General features: G+C 43.2%; 1 protein-coding gene across 12 annotated transcripts in view; it reads right to left on the bottom strand.

Moving 5' to 3' along the window:
• Window positions 1-17,425, bottom strand: part of LOC139621319 (nuclear factor 1 B-type-like) — a 74,758-nt gene extending 57,333 nt beyond the window's left edge. For 3 of the 12 annotated variants that reach the window (XM_071477692.1, XM_071477685.1, XM_071477695.1), the window contains exons 1-2: window positions 15,449-16,957; window positions 12,317-12,848 (exon numbers count right to left, since the gene is read on the bottom strand). In XM_071477692.1, the coding sequence (XP_071333793.1) occupies window positions 12,317-12,848; window positions 15,449-15,475 (559 nt within the window). In that variant the 5' untranslated portion in view covers window positions 15,476-16,957. Of the gene's footprint in view, window positions 1-12,316; window positions 12,849-15,448; window positions 16,964-17,047 lie in introns of those variants that run through there. The other 9 variants (XM_071477686.1, XM_071477690.1, XM_071477687.1 and 6 more) reach the window with 8 other exon arrangements.
• Between the last annotated feature and the right edge of the window lie 211 nt (window positions 17,426-17,636).

The following is a 17,636-nucleotide window of genomic DNA, read 5'->3' as shown; positions in this document are numbered from 1 at the left end:
CATGTACGCCTCGCACACGTTCCACCAATAGGGAGCGCTTCCTCCTCACCTTTGACCTTAAAGTGGGTGTGCCTACCTTTGACTGTTCATGAAGTTCAGAAGATGTAGGCATGGTGCCCATGTGGTGGAATGAAAAGTTGGCAAAAAAAAGTTAATCTATGAGGTTTAAATGTGCAATTGTGAAAAAAAAACTTTAATCCCAGTATATACAAACTCTCACTGCAACACTCCTAAAGTCTGGAAAAATCCTTTTAAGACCTGACAAATCTCTTAATATGTTTAATATTTGACAAATCTTGATAATCTGACACACTCCTTGCTTTCGTTTTCAGTTGCCCTGTCACACACAAGCGCGCTGTGATTCAGAAGTCCAACACCACACACACTCACACGCACACACACATTGTAAACAGTCTTTATTGAGACGTGAGTGCTTGTATAAACATAGACAAGCCCTATTGAGGGTCCAGGGCTGGGTCGAACAATAAGAGGGGGAAAGTTGCTGGACGTTCCTCACAGACGGTGTGTACAAAATCCAATTATCAGAGCCACGGCATTAACATTCCAGCAGTCTGGCAGGTGACGGCTCCGTCTTTTCAGCCCCCCACCACCCCCCTCCTACACCGCCAGCATGGGATAGAGTCGCCCGGCAGCACCTCGACAATACACACACACACACACACACACATGAAGCCCTCTTCAGCTCCCCCCCTTCCTTCTAAGATCCCCCAAGTATTGAGACATATATAGAGGGAAGAAGGCAAAGAGCGGGGAGGCAGTTGGGGGAGTGGGGGTCCACCAGCGACACTGGTCTTTTCTTCAGGAGAGCAGCGCGACTGGCCTAGCAGGCAGTATCAGTCAATGGGGCATTCTTCTCCTTTCTGTCTCTGGGTGAGAACATGTTGATCGCTGATAACATTGCTTTGATTGCCATAATGGGGAAACCACTTTTTGTTTTGAGCGTTTGCCTCGAAACAGTGTGTGCTTTGTCAGCCCTGGGTGATGTTCATGGCATACAAGATGCCGATTAAATAAAGGTTTAACGGCAAAACAAAAACAATGTTGTTGTTCTTGGCTACAGGGGCAGTGGATAATGGATTAAAATAAATTCTGCGCGTACAGGGCCCCTCAGTGACAAAAAGCAATTCAGCTAACCCAGAGACCAGAACGCTGCACACCTCATTTTAACCCTGTATCCACTTAAAAACCCACAATACTAAAAATACTTGTTCAGTTATACCCTCTACCTCCTGTAATTAGCCTATGTAGCTTCTTCCAGCAGTAAACCCGCTGGTTTCACGCATCATTAACAGTTGTTCTCTTCTTTGCTTTACATACAGCGCATACTGTCCTTATCACTATGGGTTGTGGTGTATGTGATATGCAACGCCTCTGCCTGGTGTTCATCCTGTGCTCTTGTCAGGTCCTATATATATATATATATATATATATATACATATATATACATACATCTGGCCCCCATTCTGTTCTTTCCATCATGTCATCCTGCCTACATACTGTAAGACAGGGAGATAACGTACAGTGTGGTACAGTACAGTAGGGCTGGAACAAATTATTGTTTCCATTATGGATTTATGATTTTGTGATTGATTATTCTCTTAAAAATGTCAGAAATGGTGAAAAGTGCCATAAACCATAATGTCCCACAGCTCAAGGAGACATCTCCAAATTACTTGTTTTGTTAGAGCAATGGGCTTAAACTCAAACATATTCAATTTCTAAAGCTATAAAAACAGAAAAAAAGAAATCTCCTCATATCTGAAGGATGAAAACAGCAAATGTTTAAATTTCCTACTTCATAATTTGCTTTGACGATTCATCAACTGAAATAGCTTCCTGTCAACCGACTGATTGACTCATCAAACTAATCGCATCAGCGCTACAGTATAATACATGATCCCTGCAGATTCCTGAAGCCCTGTCACCAAACACCCAGAGCAGGGGTTAAGATAAGAGCTGAAAGTTTGCAATGTTAGTGTGCATGTTGGTGTTTATCTATTACATTATGTGCATTTCTGGGTAATGGAGTGAATAAATGGTTTTGTTATATGTGATCTGTAAACAATTCCTATTTAACACAATTATGTGTAATTTGATTTGAGTCATTTTTATTACTTTTCTTTAATGAAGTGAGGATGTTTTAAGGAACACCAGTTTTTACTCCACTTTTGGTTTCACCTGCCTTTTCTCAGCTATCGCTGCAACTAAGAACTTCACTTTGTCTCTCAACGGAACTACTTTTTGTTGTTTCTATTTCTCCCCCTCTTTGTGTTACACTGTCTTCCTCTGCGGTGTGAGATGTGAGTCAAGTGTCTTGTGGCTTTCTCCACCCTCACCAGAAGGCCTGCGCGCAGTTAATTATTCTTGGATGGTGGATGAAAAAACGGAGTTCTTTCTTTTTTTTTTTCATTAGCTCAGCAGCAGTTTTTCATTCATAATAGTTGGCACTGGTTTCGCACTGCCTGCCAGAGATCACACCCCAACCATTTTCATTTTCCTTCATCCATTTGTTTCATTCATGTCATAGATTTGGCAGGGTCCTGCACCGTTTTCCTGATGGCCGTCGACCCTTCAACACCCGTCTTTTGAGTCTCAAACTCCTGTTTGTGGCTTTGTTTTGCACCAGAGTGAAGAATATGTGGAAACAACAATTCACACTGGTTTGCATCCAAGTGACGTCTTGAAAATGTTCAACTTTGGAATTACCGATTGTAATCTCAAACTGAACTTTAGCAGGACCATGTAAAACACTGCTGACATACTCTTGGACAGAGAGAAGGACTTCACACAATGAAATCTTTCCTGGGAAAGTGGATGGATATTGTTTGTATATCTATCTGAGGGATAAATTCAAAGTTAAAAAGGACCATTAAGTAAAGAGTGTGAGTTAACATTCTCCTGCCTTTCTACAGTGTATTATCCTATAAGACTGCGGAGGAAGTGAATGCACTGTGTAAGGCACTCTCCCCCACACTTTAAGTGCATTCAGCTATCTGAGGCCCCAAGAAACAGCAGTTTATCATCATACAACTACTGGAAATATGCACACTGACAGGAAAGCTGGGTCACACATACACACATACATTCAAACGCACCGTTCCCTCCACCCCTTCAGCACCCACTTTGCTAAATCTATCAGCTGCAGCTGTGTGCATGTGTTTTAATGCATTCACACAAGCTGAATACACGTGAGTTCACATGAGCATGCGAGTCCAAACGCTCAAATGTACTGTGCACACTCTCAGGACTGCAACCTAATCCCAGTGAACGCCAAAGTGACAAATAAAACCCAGGCTCTTTAACGTCGGGGACCGGGATTCCCAACTTGGGAACAAACAAGGTGGCTACCGTGTCTCCAGCCCGAGGAGGCCTTGTGGTGTTCGCCAGCTCCCATCTGAATGGAGTTAGAGGATGGCTAGCAGGAGTGCAGAGGAGAAGAGTCTCCTGGGGCAGTTGGCTCAGCAAGCGGGACCAGAGGATGGCTGCACCATGGATTAGGGCCCCACAGTGGTCCATTGTTAATTGGGCGCCATGTGTGAAAGCTACAGAGAGATTAGTTTGTACAGCTGCTGCCATTTGTCATAACTGCCCTTAACAAGACACACATGGCAACCCAAGTTACAGCCAGAGGTTTTACAGAAAAGGGGGAGAAAAAATGTCTTGTGAGCGTCTAATAGTTTGCGAAACAGACCTTCATAAGCAGATAAAGATGTTCCTGGGAAACACCAAGCAGACTCAGCTGGGATCCCATAAGAAATGATGAGTTTGAGCATTACTCATTTAGCCATCTGTAGGTCAACTGGGGTCATTATCATAACTGCTTAAAAGGCCATGTTAAGCCTGTAGAAATCCCAGACCACAGGTTGCAAACAACTCTGGGAAAACAATGAGGGAAGATCAGCTATTACGTCATGGTCCTAATGGACAAAGTTCAAATTAGACAGGGTCTGTGTTTTATTAGACAGGCAACAGTGGGACACGGCGGAGACAAAGTGAAGGCTAGTGACTGTTATAGCCTGATGACCTATTGTTGGCCAAAGTTCCTTGGTTATACAGGCTACACCATGAGGCTAAAGAGAGGGATGGTGGAGCAGAGTTATTTTTTGGTAAAGATCTGCAGTGTAATTGCGGGTTGTAGGTCTGCGCACATGTTGGAGGCCTAATTACAATCTTGACTTGGTAAATCCAGAACAAGCTTTTACAGCACTCTCACTTTCAGTTTTTGCCTGACAGACGTTAGGGCTCTGTTGTTACTGAGGAGCTGTGGTTCATGGAATCTAAATGTAGTCATTTGAGCTGAAGCGCAGGTAAGCAATAATGTTATGTGTGTGTGTGTGTGTGTGTGTGTGTGTGTGTGTGTGTGTGTGTCTGAGCAGTAAACAAGTTCATGGTTTTCTGCATGCACATGTATATGGGCGGATGAGTGTAAACATGTGTCCCCACGTGTGCATTTTTGTGTTCACATATAAAACTTTGGAAAGGTTTTCTAGAAGTCAGTGCAGCTAAACTGCCAGCTGCAGCCGTGTGCCAGTGGAGAGAGCGGAGAGCCAATTTGAGGAGAATTCAAGCTATCTGAAGCCAGATCATATAGGCTTTCAGAACACACCATGGTAACAAGCCCTGTTCTTCCCCAGTCAAAATAATGGGCTTCATTTGCCATCCTTCTTGGTGCTGCAGCAGACAGTTGTACAGTGGCCAAACAGTTTCATAATTACTAAACCCACAGAACCCAATGTTTCGTACTAGTTAACAATTATTCAAATATGGAAATTCACACCTAATTAAACATTACAAAAATCATGACAGAAGGGAAGTGATGGTACCGTTACATTTTATAGTTTAGCTTTGTAACAAAGTCTAAAATCTTCCTTCCCTTTTGTTTTGGAAGAACTGATTGAAGTTTTTTTTGTGCACAAAGTGTGCAGCCCATGGCTAAATTCAATTCTCAAATATTTATCTGGAAATCTGCACGAAAAGCTTCGGGAAAGGTGCATTGCTCAATTTTTTCTTTTATTTGCTGTATTATTTGGCTGTTTTAATGTAAAGAGAGAGCATGAATAAATCTGTCACAATGGAGGACCTCGTTCTGTAGAAAATCTGTAACATCTGCTGATTTGGTGGTCCTGAGATATGAGAGTTTCATGCTGTTCCAATCAACAAGGTGTCCATATTTTCTCTCCTCCTACCATTCTCTCTATATGTCTCACTTTAATCACACGCAGCCCCACTGCTCAAGGATGCTGCCTTTCATAAAATACAACATGTTTATGTAAAAAAAATGTAAATCACTACTTTTCCTTCTCCACTTGCTTTTTCTATTGTTCTATAACTTTTCTTACGAGATGAGTCGATAAAAACAACCAACCATGTTGGAGGTTGTATTGTTTATCACACTGAGTATCTGAATATACGGCGTCTTCTGCTGATCGAGGTTTGGTTTCTAAATTTGGGAGCTTTTTGAGAAGTGAACCTGACATATGTGAGGGAGGAGTGGAAGCTCTTTGGCTAGCTTTGACAACTCAATGGGGCGCTGATGAATCCGTCCCAAGCAGGCCATTCCCAAGCCCCAGACACCATATCCCCACTTTGACCCATGCACTGACATTAGAAAGAAATCCTCTTGGGATTCACCCCCCCCCCCCCCCCCCCCCCCCCCCCCCCAACTCCCCACCCACCCCAAACAGCAACGTGCCCACCCAAAAGTACATTTTGCACAGCGCTGCGATGGCAGGCCTTTCTTTTTCCGTCCCACTCAGGTCTTGTCGAGCCGTCACAGTGATGGGACGTACTGTACCGCCAGACAAAAGAAGAGACAACCATCACTCTGGGCCACTGATCGGCCCTGTCTGGACTGAAAAGACTTTGATGGGGCAAAGCAGGGTGGGGGGTGCTGCACAGAGAGGTTAGTGTCTCCTGGGCAACCACTCTGATTGTCTATCCCTGCCCAAAGTTCCCCATCACACCCCACCTACTACCCCGTCTCATTTTTTTCTTCCCTTCATTGGTTCTTAACAAGCCTCCTTCCTGGGGAAAGGGGACTGGCTTTTACATGAAAGTCTCAGTCTGGTACTTGAGGCAGCTTTTCTCCTGACTGACTTGAAAAAAAAAAAGCAAGGTCAAAAAAGATCTTCACGTGAATTCTCTCTCAAAAAGTTTACTTTCTCCTGTCTGAACTTTCTCATCCTTCTTCCCACTACAGACCCTACTGTCTAACATGACCAGTCTGGCAAGCAGAAGGGACAACTGTAAGTTTGTCTCGCTGTTACGCTCGTACGATGGCAAAGAAGAGCAGGGCAGCCACTGGATGGAGAGACTCCGTCAGCAGGGAGAGCCTGCTTTGTAAGGCAGGACAGTGAGGTACAGTGTAGTGCCTGGGATAGGGGGTGAATGTACCCCATTTGTCTTCATTTGGGAGGACCGGCAGACAGGGTGGGGGTGGGGAATCTATCCGGGGAGGTGGGAGGTGCCGGTCCTCCAGTCAAGTGGCCTCGGGGGGATTTGAAATGCATTTGGGGTCCTCCCCGAAAGCCTGGGAAAGTGTGGTGAAGCTGAGATCTTAACCATAGACTAATGACACAAACTACAGTCCTCAAACGAGTGTAGTCACAAACGCAAAAGTGAGTCTCCTGCTGAAATACACAAGAAAAGCCTTTTCAACACAATGCCTGTGCCTCAGAATGCTAAAGAAAGGCCTTGTCTAATTTTTTGACGGATGCAACAGTGCAAACTGTGACACAAGCAAATTAAACACACAGAGCCGAGCAAAAGAAGGAGTTGTAAATTTTGTTGAGAAAGAAGGCATCCACATTTCTCAGTGGCCTCTGCTCCGAGTTGCCTTGTTTCCATGGAGATTTATGTACACATGGCACACAAAAGAGGGCTAAGGAGGTAACACGGCCTGTTTAAGCCTTGAGGTATTTGCTCGAGCAAAACCCCGCTGCTAATAACACAAGCTTCATACTGAGCCAGGCAACCTGGCTGCACTGCACCCAGGTTAGTGTTTGAGAAAGAGCAGGAGGGAAAAGAAGGCAGAGGAAAGTCAGATGGAGATCACAAACAACCAGAGATCCTGCAGAGGGAGTGAAGACGTTATGACAGAAAGAAAGTAAGCAAGAAGGAATGAAAGCAAGGAAAAAAGCAAGAAGTGAGCAAGAAAAGAAAGAGCACTATGAAACATAAATAGCTCCTGGGTTAAGAGAAAAAGGATCGGGAAGACATTTAGTGGGAAGCGGAAATCAATAAGGCAAGCGGTGAAGCTGAGAGGGAGTTCTAAGTGGATTAGATTGAGAGAATGTGTTCGATAGGTTATGGCTCTGAGAGAGAGGTAGCCAGACACCGCAGGCTGTATTGCATACTAATAAGGGAGCCAGAATGGAAGCTAAGCACAGGGTTGTGCAGTTCACTCTGAAGAGTTTTTATCTATATGGCTCTGGAGTCATCGGTGAAGGTCTTTCCCAGGATTTGTATTTTACGGTCTTGCTGAATTTGTTCTGAATGTGCACTGTTAAAATTCAGGTCCAAAAATAAAATTCCACTGTACTTACAAAAAACTATTCCTGAGACTTTTTTCCCCGATATCATCTCACCAGACCAACTTCAAATCAACGCTGAAAAACTTGACTTAACCCAAAAAAAGAAGACAAACAGTAGTGTCCTTAATGCTGTCTGCTTACAACAAGTTTTGCTTCACACTTCTGGCACAAACCCAGCCACCCTTTCTCTGGCCAAGCGCCTGGGCCTGGGACAGCTGTCATGGTCAGAGTCTCGGGCTTGAGGGAAAGCCAGGGAGTGAGAAAAGAAAAGAGACCGGGAGAGAGAAGGAGTGAGAGAGTCATTTGGCCGGGCTGTGTGCCGCAGGGGTGATTCCTGATGGCAGAGGAGGATAAGGGGATGCAGGGAGGGAGGGATAAATGTTGTGCTTAGTCACAGACCTCCACTGTGACCCAGAAGGTCAGGCCTCCGCACTGGCCGCCTGACCAAAGCCTCTGAAGCAGCTGGGCGGAAAACAAGATGCATACAAGCTACCCCACGCAGCGTGGTGAGCAGGCAAGGGCCAGTCTTGAAGATAGGGACCAGCCAGACTACCCAGTCTGAGGAATTGGAGAGGGGGGTGAGGAGGTGTGTAGGGGGGAGTCACTGGTGCCTACTCCCCCTCACTTAGGCCAGTGAACCAAGGGACCACCAGCCAAACCAGAAGTGGTGGGGGAGTGGAGAAAAACAGTTGCCAAGAGACCTCCGGTGATACTGCGACTGCCGCGGTTTGACCCCGATTGTGGAGGTCAACAAGGGGGGCTTACGAGCAGCTCCCCCGCCTCCTCCCATGACCACCACCACCACCCCCCAGGCAAAAAGTCTCTCTCCTCCACGTGCCCTGGGCCTGCAACGGCGCATTTTCACTGATCTGATTTGCTCAATTAAACTTCAGAGGACACCCTGCCACATCTCTTTGCAAATGTCATGACCCCAGGGGCAGAGGTTAAGTCTGGCGCTCGTAAAACAAGGTCTCCATTAACATGGCGGCGTGTATACAGAGGTAATCCGTCCATTTCCACAAACTATCATGACGGTGTGAAAAAAAGGAAAGTTGCGTTATTGGTGGGGGGGGGGGCGTGTCAAGGTAATGATGTTTTATGGCCGTGTTAACTTTCAGCACCAGAGTAATGGGAAAGCTGCTTGACCTTGACTCCTTTAGTCTCCCATTGGACTACCTCAGCAGTCCCTTTCTCTCACTGGTTATGAGGTAATCCACCTTCCTTTCAAAATGCGAGGAATTCTTTCTATTACCGTTCCCACTTTAATCCTCTTGTTGAAATCATTTACAATTGATGTCATTTAGGAAACTATACAGCAGATCATTTACATAACATTTTCTAATATTCCTCCAAATTAATTATCTGGATTCCTCGTTTATCTTAATCACATGTTTTTTCAAATTATCTTATTTTCATATTTTATCACTTGCATGCATGAGTAATGAGAACAAGATATTTAAATATGCAGGGACGAGAACATCCTGTGAAAACAATACAGTAACTACATTCCTGCATTTGCTGAGGAAGTGGTGATGAGCGGCTTAAACCAAATACAAACGAAGCCTACAGTGTTTAAGCATGTCCTAACATGACAACTGTCTACACGCTTTGTTACAGCTATTCCATCAATCTGTCAAACTGGATATGCAAAATATGAACTCGGGCAGGGAGAGGCAACGAGTCAAAGAAAAAAAAATAGAATTGCACTTCTTGTTTTATCAGTTAAAGATAAAACAGTGCAATGGAGTACAACAGCAGTGTGTGTGTGTGTGTGTGTGTGTGTGTGTGTGAGAAGCCAGGGCCTTGTATTGAACACAGCCTGCCAGTTGGCACAATGGATGCCACAACCCCCACTCCCAGCCCCCAGCCTACTTCCCAGCGGGCATTCATCTGGGCATGCACATGGGTGCTACAGCCCTGCCTGGCTAAATGCGTCTGTGCCCCAGAACAAGGGGGCTGAGTGCCCTCTCTAAATTCACCCAGCACACTCGCTGCCAACCTGCCAACCTTTCTCAGGCAGCGACCCACCAGAATCAAAAACAAATACACTCGGAACTTTCTGATTTTTGCCACGAAAACTAACAAGAAAAAAAAATATTGTGGAGTAAATTAACGGCAACAACAAATTTGATGAGCCACTGCCAGATAGCAGGGAGGACAATATCAGAAGCACAGTCCGAACCAATTTTTTCCAGCAGTTCGCACAAATACCAGATTCTGGTTCAGACAGAGCTGTTTGCTAGTTCCTTTGTGTTTGATTGTATGTTTGTTTGTTTCGTGCAGTTGCAGCAGAACAAAGGCAGTGGCTTCCATTCTGCCACTGTCAAAAAACTTTCCAACGTGCCCACTGCATTGCGGATGCCAACCAACGAATCAAAGGCATGCTGCAAGCAGACAAAGAGGGTTTGATGCCAACCTCCAAACCTCTAACAACCATTACTGGTGATTTGCCTGCCTCCCTGGCACAGTGCAAAACAAAATGGCGCCATGCCGCACGCTACCACAATATGGCTGCATTGTCTGGAGGTGGGCACTGCTTGGAAACCTATAAGAAAAGAAAAAGACGCTGTAGCTTGCAAAAACGAAAACGGGGAAAAAAAAGCATCGCCGTCTCTGTGATCCCGGTAAAAGAATGCTATTTTGTATTTGCCAAAGTTTCAACAACAAAAATTTTGGAGACAGCGGCAAATAATCGTTGTGATCTGCAAGGCGAAGTTGAATCAGACTGAATTTACCCACCGACAAAAGAGAATACTATGTTCAGCGCCTATTTCTGACACTGAAATGAATCTTCTTGCCAATAATTTGCTCTCTCTCCAGAGCGAAGACATTTTCCTAAAATAAAAGCTGGTGAAATGTCCGCCCATAACATAGAATTCAAGCGTTAATTTACCATTTAAATGGTGCACATTATGAAAAAACAGCACCAAAGAACCATTCTCAAGTTGGTGCTGAGCAGTTTAAAAATGCAGCAGATGCAAACTAGAGAAGCGGTGGCATCCTACAAAAGACACAAAAGAGGGTCTGATGCCAACCCCGGTGCCAGTGGCAACCATTATTGTCTCTGTGCTGTGCCTTCTGCTTTCCCTGGCACTTATCAAACACAAAATGGCGCTCAAGGTTTGATGATAATGAGCTAGCTATACCACCATTTCTCCCTCAATAGCAAAGCATTGGTGGTTATTCTGTGCTGCTGCAATGGATTTAATAAGGGGAATTTCAGCAGGGAATACTATAGCAGGGATTCCTATGGTGACAGCAGATAAAGGGAGGAAGCTCAAAACTATGAGGGACGTGAAAGGCTGAAATTTAATTATATCCTGTAACCAAACTATTTTGCAGGAGACAGAAAATTTCATTTTGGAGGAGTTGGTGGGTGTTTTAGGCGCCTTCAATTCTGAAAAAGAAATCTACACATCTGATGTGTACGTAAGAATTAAAACCTGGTATTGTTTAGGAAATTTACATTATCTATCTAAAGAATATTTTCTGCAGAACTTGCATAATGTCTGTCTTTAATTACTGTTCCTCTCCTCATTAAACTTAGGTGGAATATCAATTTCAAAAGTGATGTTTTTGTCATCAAAGAGTGACTTAAAATTCACAATTTCTTTCCTCTAGTTTACACCTTGAAAAACAAAAAGAATATCCTGTGATAAATTCTTGTCTTATATCATCTTAAATATGTCAGTAAATGTCATAATTTTATGAGTGTGCAGAATACTTTTGAGTGTGTGTCAATGCAAAAAAATAAATTACAATAATTCAAGACTGATAAAAAAAAAATGTTTTAGCCATTCAAAAAGTGTGCACATCAAAAACCTTATTACAATATCCGGCAACATTTTTTAACTGCTTATTTCACACTGAGCTGAAAAAAAGCCATGATTCAGTTTTCATCTAAAAGAAACCAGCGTTTCAGGAATGAGGAAAAGACACAGGTTTCCATGTCAGCACAAACACGCGCACACATCAAAGGAATATCTTATAGGTACTTAAAAACTAACAACTGAAATATATTGGAAATATTAACAAGGCCTAAAGTTTACACGTTCAGTGCTGAGCTGCGATGTAACTTTTGTCAGCAATAAGTGTATTTAAATGTCGTTTCAAAACAAAGGTGTTCTGATGCCACAAGAGAAGAGTTTTAAAATGACATAATACTAAATTATATGATGAAAAACTATGGCTGTAATTTTTTAACATAGTAAAGACAACCTCAGTTTTTAAAAACATGCTGTTAATATAAACCAAAACCAACATAACAGGAGCTTTCTCACTCCTCAAATAGGCTCGGTATTAGCAAAATATACTGCCACTCGGTTCATTTTAATTGAACCAGTTCATGCTGCGACTTTCCACTTAATCTCCAGGTGCGCAGTGTGTGTGAGGCTGTGTGTGTACGAGATAATACACACAGTCCATTATAGCAACTGAATAATTAGTGAACATGAGAAGGAGCTGCTACTGGAGACACATTTAAAACATGTCCTACACTGAGTATTGATTTCAGGTTGTCTTTTTGTTTATTAATGAGCCACATTTGAAATATATCAAAATGCATGCTGCACATATACAGCTCTGACTGTGGAGCTTCTTATATTTATTTGTCTTGGAAATATAGTGGTGCTTTCAGCCGCTCCCTGCGAGGCTGCCAAGAAGTAACACATGTGACCCTTGACCTTGCCAAGCCATCATTCACACATGCGTGTTAGCTCACACACAAAGTGAAACAAACACACACAGTATGAGCTTGAACCTACCTTGGTCCTGGACATAGTATGCTAGAAACAAGTCCAGCTCCTTGACCGACACTGTTATGTGGTGTGGCTGGACACAAAGTGCTGGGTTGGTGCAATGTGGAGACTTGACGAGGCGCTCGCCATCTGTACTTTCCAGAGGGATGCCTTTGAAGAGGATGACCATCACCAGGTCCAGACGCCATACTTTGTCGGCCTGCCGCAAACAGTCAATCCGGCGGATCTTGCCCTTCTGGTCCGGGTTGGATAGCACACAGCACGGGTGCTTCTTGCCCGTCACACTGAGGACAAAGTCCTCCCGGTACTCCTGCCGAATGTCCTTACGCAGCTTGGCCAGGAGCCTGGATGCCCATTTCTGCTTAACCTCGGGCTTCTCGCCCAGAAGCTCGTCCTTCACCGCACGCTCCTCGTCCTTGGACATCCGCTTCTCGTGCTTCTTGAAGTACTTGCGTTTTCTGGCCTGGAGGTTGAACCATGTGTAGGCGATGGCACGGACGTGAGGAAGAAGTGCCTCGATGAAGGGATGAAATTCATCCTGGAGCATCCAAGCAACACAGTGAGGAGAGGGGGAAAGAGAAGGAGAGAAATGTAATCAGAAACTTATGTCATCAAACATGAAGAAGAAATATGGGTTTATTCAGCTACTAATCTGAGGCAGAAGGGAAGTCAGACCACAAACAAACAATTCCTCATAATCAGTCACATCACATCTTATTGGCAGTTTCAACAGCTTAAAGCCAAGAAGTTTCTCTTCACATAGCGACGCAGGTTTTACCATTCTAGATGTGCCTGGACGTAGTGCAGGTATGACAAGGAAATTCCACTGTTTATATCAACTGCCAGCACTACAATAGCACCAAGCCCGGTGACTGAAAACACTCGTTTCTCCGCTCTCACTTCACGAGCATGCTCTGAGCGGGACTCCTGTGCTGCTGCTGCTGCTGCTGCTGCTGCTGCTGCTGCTGCTGCTACAGAGAGCATGCGCCTCTTACTGTTGCATATCTCTTATCAAACTATTCACACTCCAATGTGAAATTATCCCATATTCACGCAGGATGGAGGATAAGCTGCAGCGGCCTGGTGGGTTGCAGTCACTAAATAGGAGGTGAGGGAGATTCCCGTTCTCCAAGCATCATGCACAGGCTGAATGTACACGATGAGGTTAGGACCCTTGCTCAGCTTTATTCCAAAACCCTGAGGCCAGACAGTGATATTAAAATCCCAGTCTTCTTTTAAAATATTTCATCTCGCTTTTAATTTGAAAAAAAAAAAAAAAAATTCTTCTTGAGACTTATTTTTCTAATAAATAATAAGTGGAAATATATTCTACACTTTTTATACGTGTTTTCAGTTATATTCAGTCAAAGTTTTTTTGTGTAATCCGCATTCAGGCGCAGTAAACTTTACGCCGCATTTACTTTCATTCTAAACTCATTGATAAATTATTGCAAATATGAGAAAACTTTTGCAGTCCGTATTTGACCGAATTTCTCGTCATCCCTGCCACTAAATAAACGAAAACACCAACATTTCTACAGCAACCCAGCAGTTCACTGGCCTACAGGCTTTCACACCAGTAATACTTTAGTAATTCTAAAACAAATGATCATAATCACGTAATGCTTCTTCTCTGTCGGTGCAGGAATGTAGAGGAGTCGTCAGAAATAACAGCAGCTGTGAGACAGCAGTGGAAACATTAACTTATCTTTGTTTTAGGTCATTAAAATGTCAAATTAAATAAGTAGAAGCGTCAACTTTTTTCTTTTTTTTTTCAGTAGGCTTTTGAAGAGTTAAACCACATATTGTTATTTTTTATAGGCAGCCAGGAAGACAGGCTATAGGAAACCACAGAAATCTACTCCCTATCTGTGACTGCCGCTGGGGCTCCTCTGAGAAGCCACATTTCTGCTCTGCACTTTAGAGCCAATAAAATTCTGCTCCAGTATACAGATGTCATATTATAATCTTTTAACATACAGCGTGAATTAACATGTTATCCTCTATAGATTCTAGTTTTAAAGTGTCTTATATTTATAATAGATTCTATGGATGCTATACATATCCACGGTCTTTTAAAGAGGTTAAAAAAAAAATAAAAAATTCAGAACTCCTTTTAATGTCACCTCCTCACTATAAAGTTCCCAATTAAACTGACAAAAGTTAGCAGTAAACGTGATCTGCAGCAACTGCTTCTGAAATCCTTTTCACGTCTGGTTTCCTGTTCAAAAAAACTTTAAATATTCTGTTAATTTTTTTTCAACCAGTCTGAAGCCAAACGCCTTAAAGATAAATGACTTGGCCAGGGCCTATGCAGTGCACTTCAGCTGGGGCCATAAAAGCACAATCCTCTTAAGTACAAACTAAACCACATCTCAGTCAATCACTTACTTATGCCAAGTAAAATATAAACAGTAAAACTGAGTCAGCCAAAACAGTCAGCTACTCTGTCCAAGGCTGAATCAACCTTATCATGCGTTTGATCTTCCTACAGTGAAAGTGGCTTTATCTCCTTCCACCTTCGCTTCCCTAAAATATAGGGGTTTCACTCTAAATAAAAATATACGAGTGGAAAAAATATAAACACAGCTCAGGCAAGGCCGGAAAGTTTGTGCGAGGTTATTAGAGGACACAAAAACCTAATTAAACCTGAAAGATACCTGTACTAATTATACAGGACTATCAGGAACATCAGGTTTTGGATTGCTATCTTTAAAACGCACAACTTTGCGCACACAAAGAACAAAGACAGATTTGCACATTTACTTTTTAAGTGTCTATATGGCTATTAAATATTTGATCCAGTTGGACTTTGGGTGGAATCTAAGATCCCGAAGGTCAAAATCACCACAATTACGGCACAGAGGCGTGCATTTTGAATGAACAGCGTACATTTTGGTTCGTTTCATCGCTGTGTTTTCGCTCACAAGGCAAAACTGCATTGTTGGTTTGAGTTATGAAAGTATTTCCCACGCAGAAATGAAAGTGTGCAATCCTGGCGCACACAGAACTTTCTATTCCCTGACAAAAAAATTGTACAACAAATACGCAAACCACAGCGATTAAATGCATATATATATATATATATATATATATATATATATATATATATATATATTAAAAAAAAGACACAAATACCTGAGTAAGACAAATTGGAGAGTACATGGCGAGACGGCTACACAGAGAGCGAATGTACTTGGACCGATTCCTCTGATCACTTTATCGCGCCATTCCTGGACCGATGTGCACCATGCAAGACTGTGGAGCAGCTATCCGCGTAAAACAAAAAGATTATCCAAGAACATCCATGGATTTTTTTTTTTTTTGATTTTTTTTTTTTTTCCTTTCTTTCTTTTTGCGATCCAAAGACTGTCGTCTCCGCAGAGAAAATGAGATTACATGCGGGAGATCTTTTTCAAAGTTGACACGCAAAGCGAGCACTGGCGGAGCCGGCGTGAGCGGGGCTGGCGCGTACTCCTCTCTCCACTGCACGGGCTCTCTGCGCGTCTCGGTGCAGCGCCGTCCCGTTCATAAAAGCATCGTGGGGAGCTTCAGAGGGCGCCGATGTGTGTGATGTTCACCCCTGCTTTAACCAAACTTGATATGAAATCGACCGGTGCACCTTCGGTCCTGCGCAATTCCAGCAAATCAGACCCAACTTTTTTTTTTTTTTTTTTCACCCACGTAATTACACAGTCACACTCCTCCTCCTCCTCCTCCAAACACACAACCCCTATCTGCCACCCAGCACCTTCTTCTTCTCTTCGGCTATCTCAAAACACAGCGCACGATTCATTTAGCCCCTCATTCCAGCGGAATTATTATAAGAGCCTGGGGGACTTTGGACCACAGCCTCGGTCACACAGACGCGGAAAAGGAAAATTCCCCTCCGCAGACCTGGCACCCTTTACCCCCGAGCCCCCTGTCAACAACACGCGTTTACTCCCTTTCCCGTGCAGATAATTCAGCGGGGGTCTGTGTGCTTCACCGTGAAGACAAACTGTGGGTCTTTTTAGTTTGGTTTTGTCACATAATGACAGGGAAACACCATGAACTCAGTCTTTAGATTTTATGAAAAAAGTTCCTGAATTAAATTCTGATAAGACAAATAGCATCTAAAATAGAAGAGAAAGCACATTTTATACAAACATGAAGCATTTTTAATTCATTCATTTTAATCATGTAGCCTAAAAATGATACCTATCTTGAAACTTTGGCACGTTACCAATAGTTAGTATGTTTTTAATTCTTTTTAAAATCTCATTTGTTATTATCAGTGGTAGAATAAACCCTGCTCTGCCTGTTCACCTGAATGTTGTTTTTTTTTGTTTGTTTGTTTTTTGTTGTTTTGCTGTAAAACACTCATGACTGAGCTGGGTGTGTGTTGTACCATCGCAGCTTTAATGCTGAAAGGACTGGAAGTTAAACATTATTACTCTGTGGCTGCAGTGTGTGTGAGTGTGTGTGTGTGTGTCCTACAGAGCTGTCAACAGTCCACATAGAGTTCATTTGCCAAATTAAGGGGAATGGGATGTTAACATAGGCTGCCGGAGAATCTGTGCCAAGTTCAGTACAATTTTGGCCCGACCGTGCCAATGTTGTGGTCCGCGCTAACTTAACCCACTTCTTCCACATTTCCCAATCGTCGTGAGGACAGGACAGCGTTACAAAGAATAATGGCATCACAAAGACCGTTATCACAACATTTCAAAGCAATAATAATCCACGTTCACGTACCATTGCACTGTACTGCATGGATTAATAGGGGATCCTGGAGCCTGGTTGAAACACACAAGCCGGTAGCTTCACATTTCTCACGTTCAACTTTGTGCTTTTGGAGGGTTTTCTCTTGCAGTGAAAAAAAAAAAAAAAAAAAAAAAAAAAAGTCAACACCGGAAGACAATTCTTGGCAGATAGCGGTGAAAAGAAGTTAGGAGCACCTCGCGTTTTTTTTTCTCTCTCTCTCTCTCTTTTTTTTTTTTCTTGTCTTCCTTCCTCTTCGAGTCTTACTTTTTTGGATCGTTTTTTGGGGTTGTTCAGTGAAGTTGAACGTGATCCAGAAGAGGCTGAGTTTTCGGCACTGGGCTGGTCTCCGCCTTCACTTTCACTGTCTGACTGGCTGCCGCCCCCCGGCTCTCAGCAGCGACTGTCAAGCCACACGGACTTCAAAGAGCTTCACTTCCGGTGCGACCTTTCTGAATAAAAGCCTGACGGTCATTACTCGGGCACGGTCTCTGTGATCCGGTACTGGTGTGAAACGTTCACGGAAGGTAGTGAAAATTAGAAAGAAAAAGATGCATTTCTTTTTTGAATATTCATGTCATTG

Source organism: Trachinotus anak, unplaced genomic scaffold (genome assembly GCF_046630095.1).
Source record: "Trachinotus anak isolate AG129_WGS33_773 ecotype Australia unplaced genomic scaffold, CSIRO_AGI_Tana_v1 ptg000005l, whole genome shotgun sequence".
Classification (NCBI taxonomy): Eukaryota; Metazoa; Chordata; class Actinopteri; order Carangiformes; family Carangidae; genus Trachinotus; species Trachinotus anak.
The sequence above is the reverse complement of the archived record's forward strand: the minus strand, read 5'-3'. Positions and strand labels throughout refer to the sequence as shown.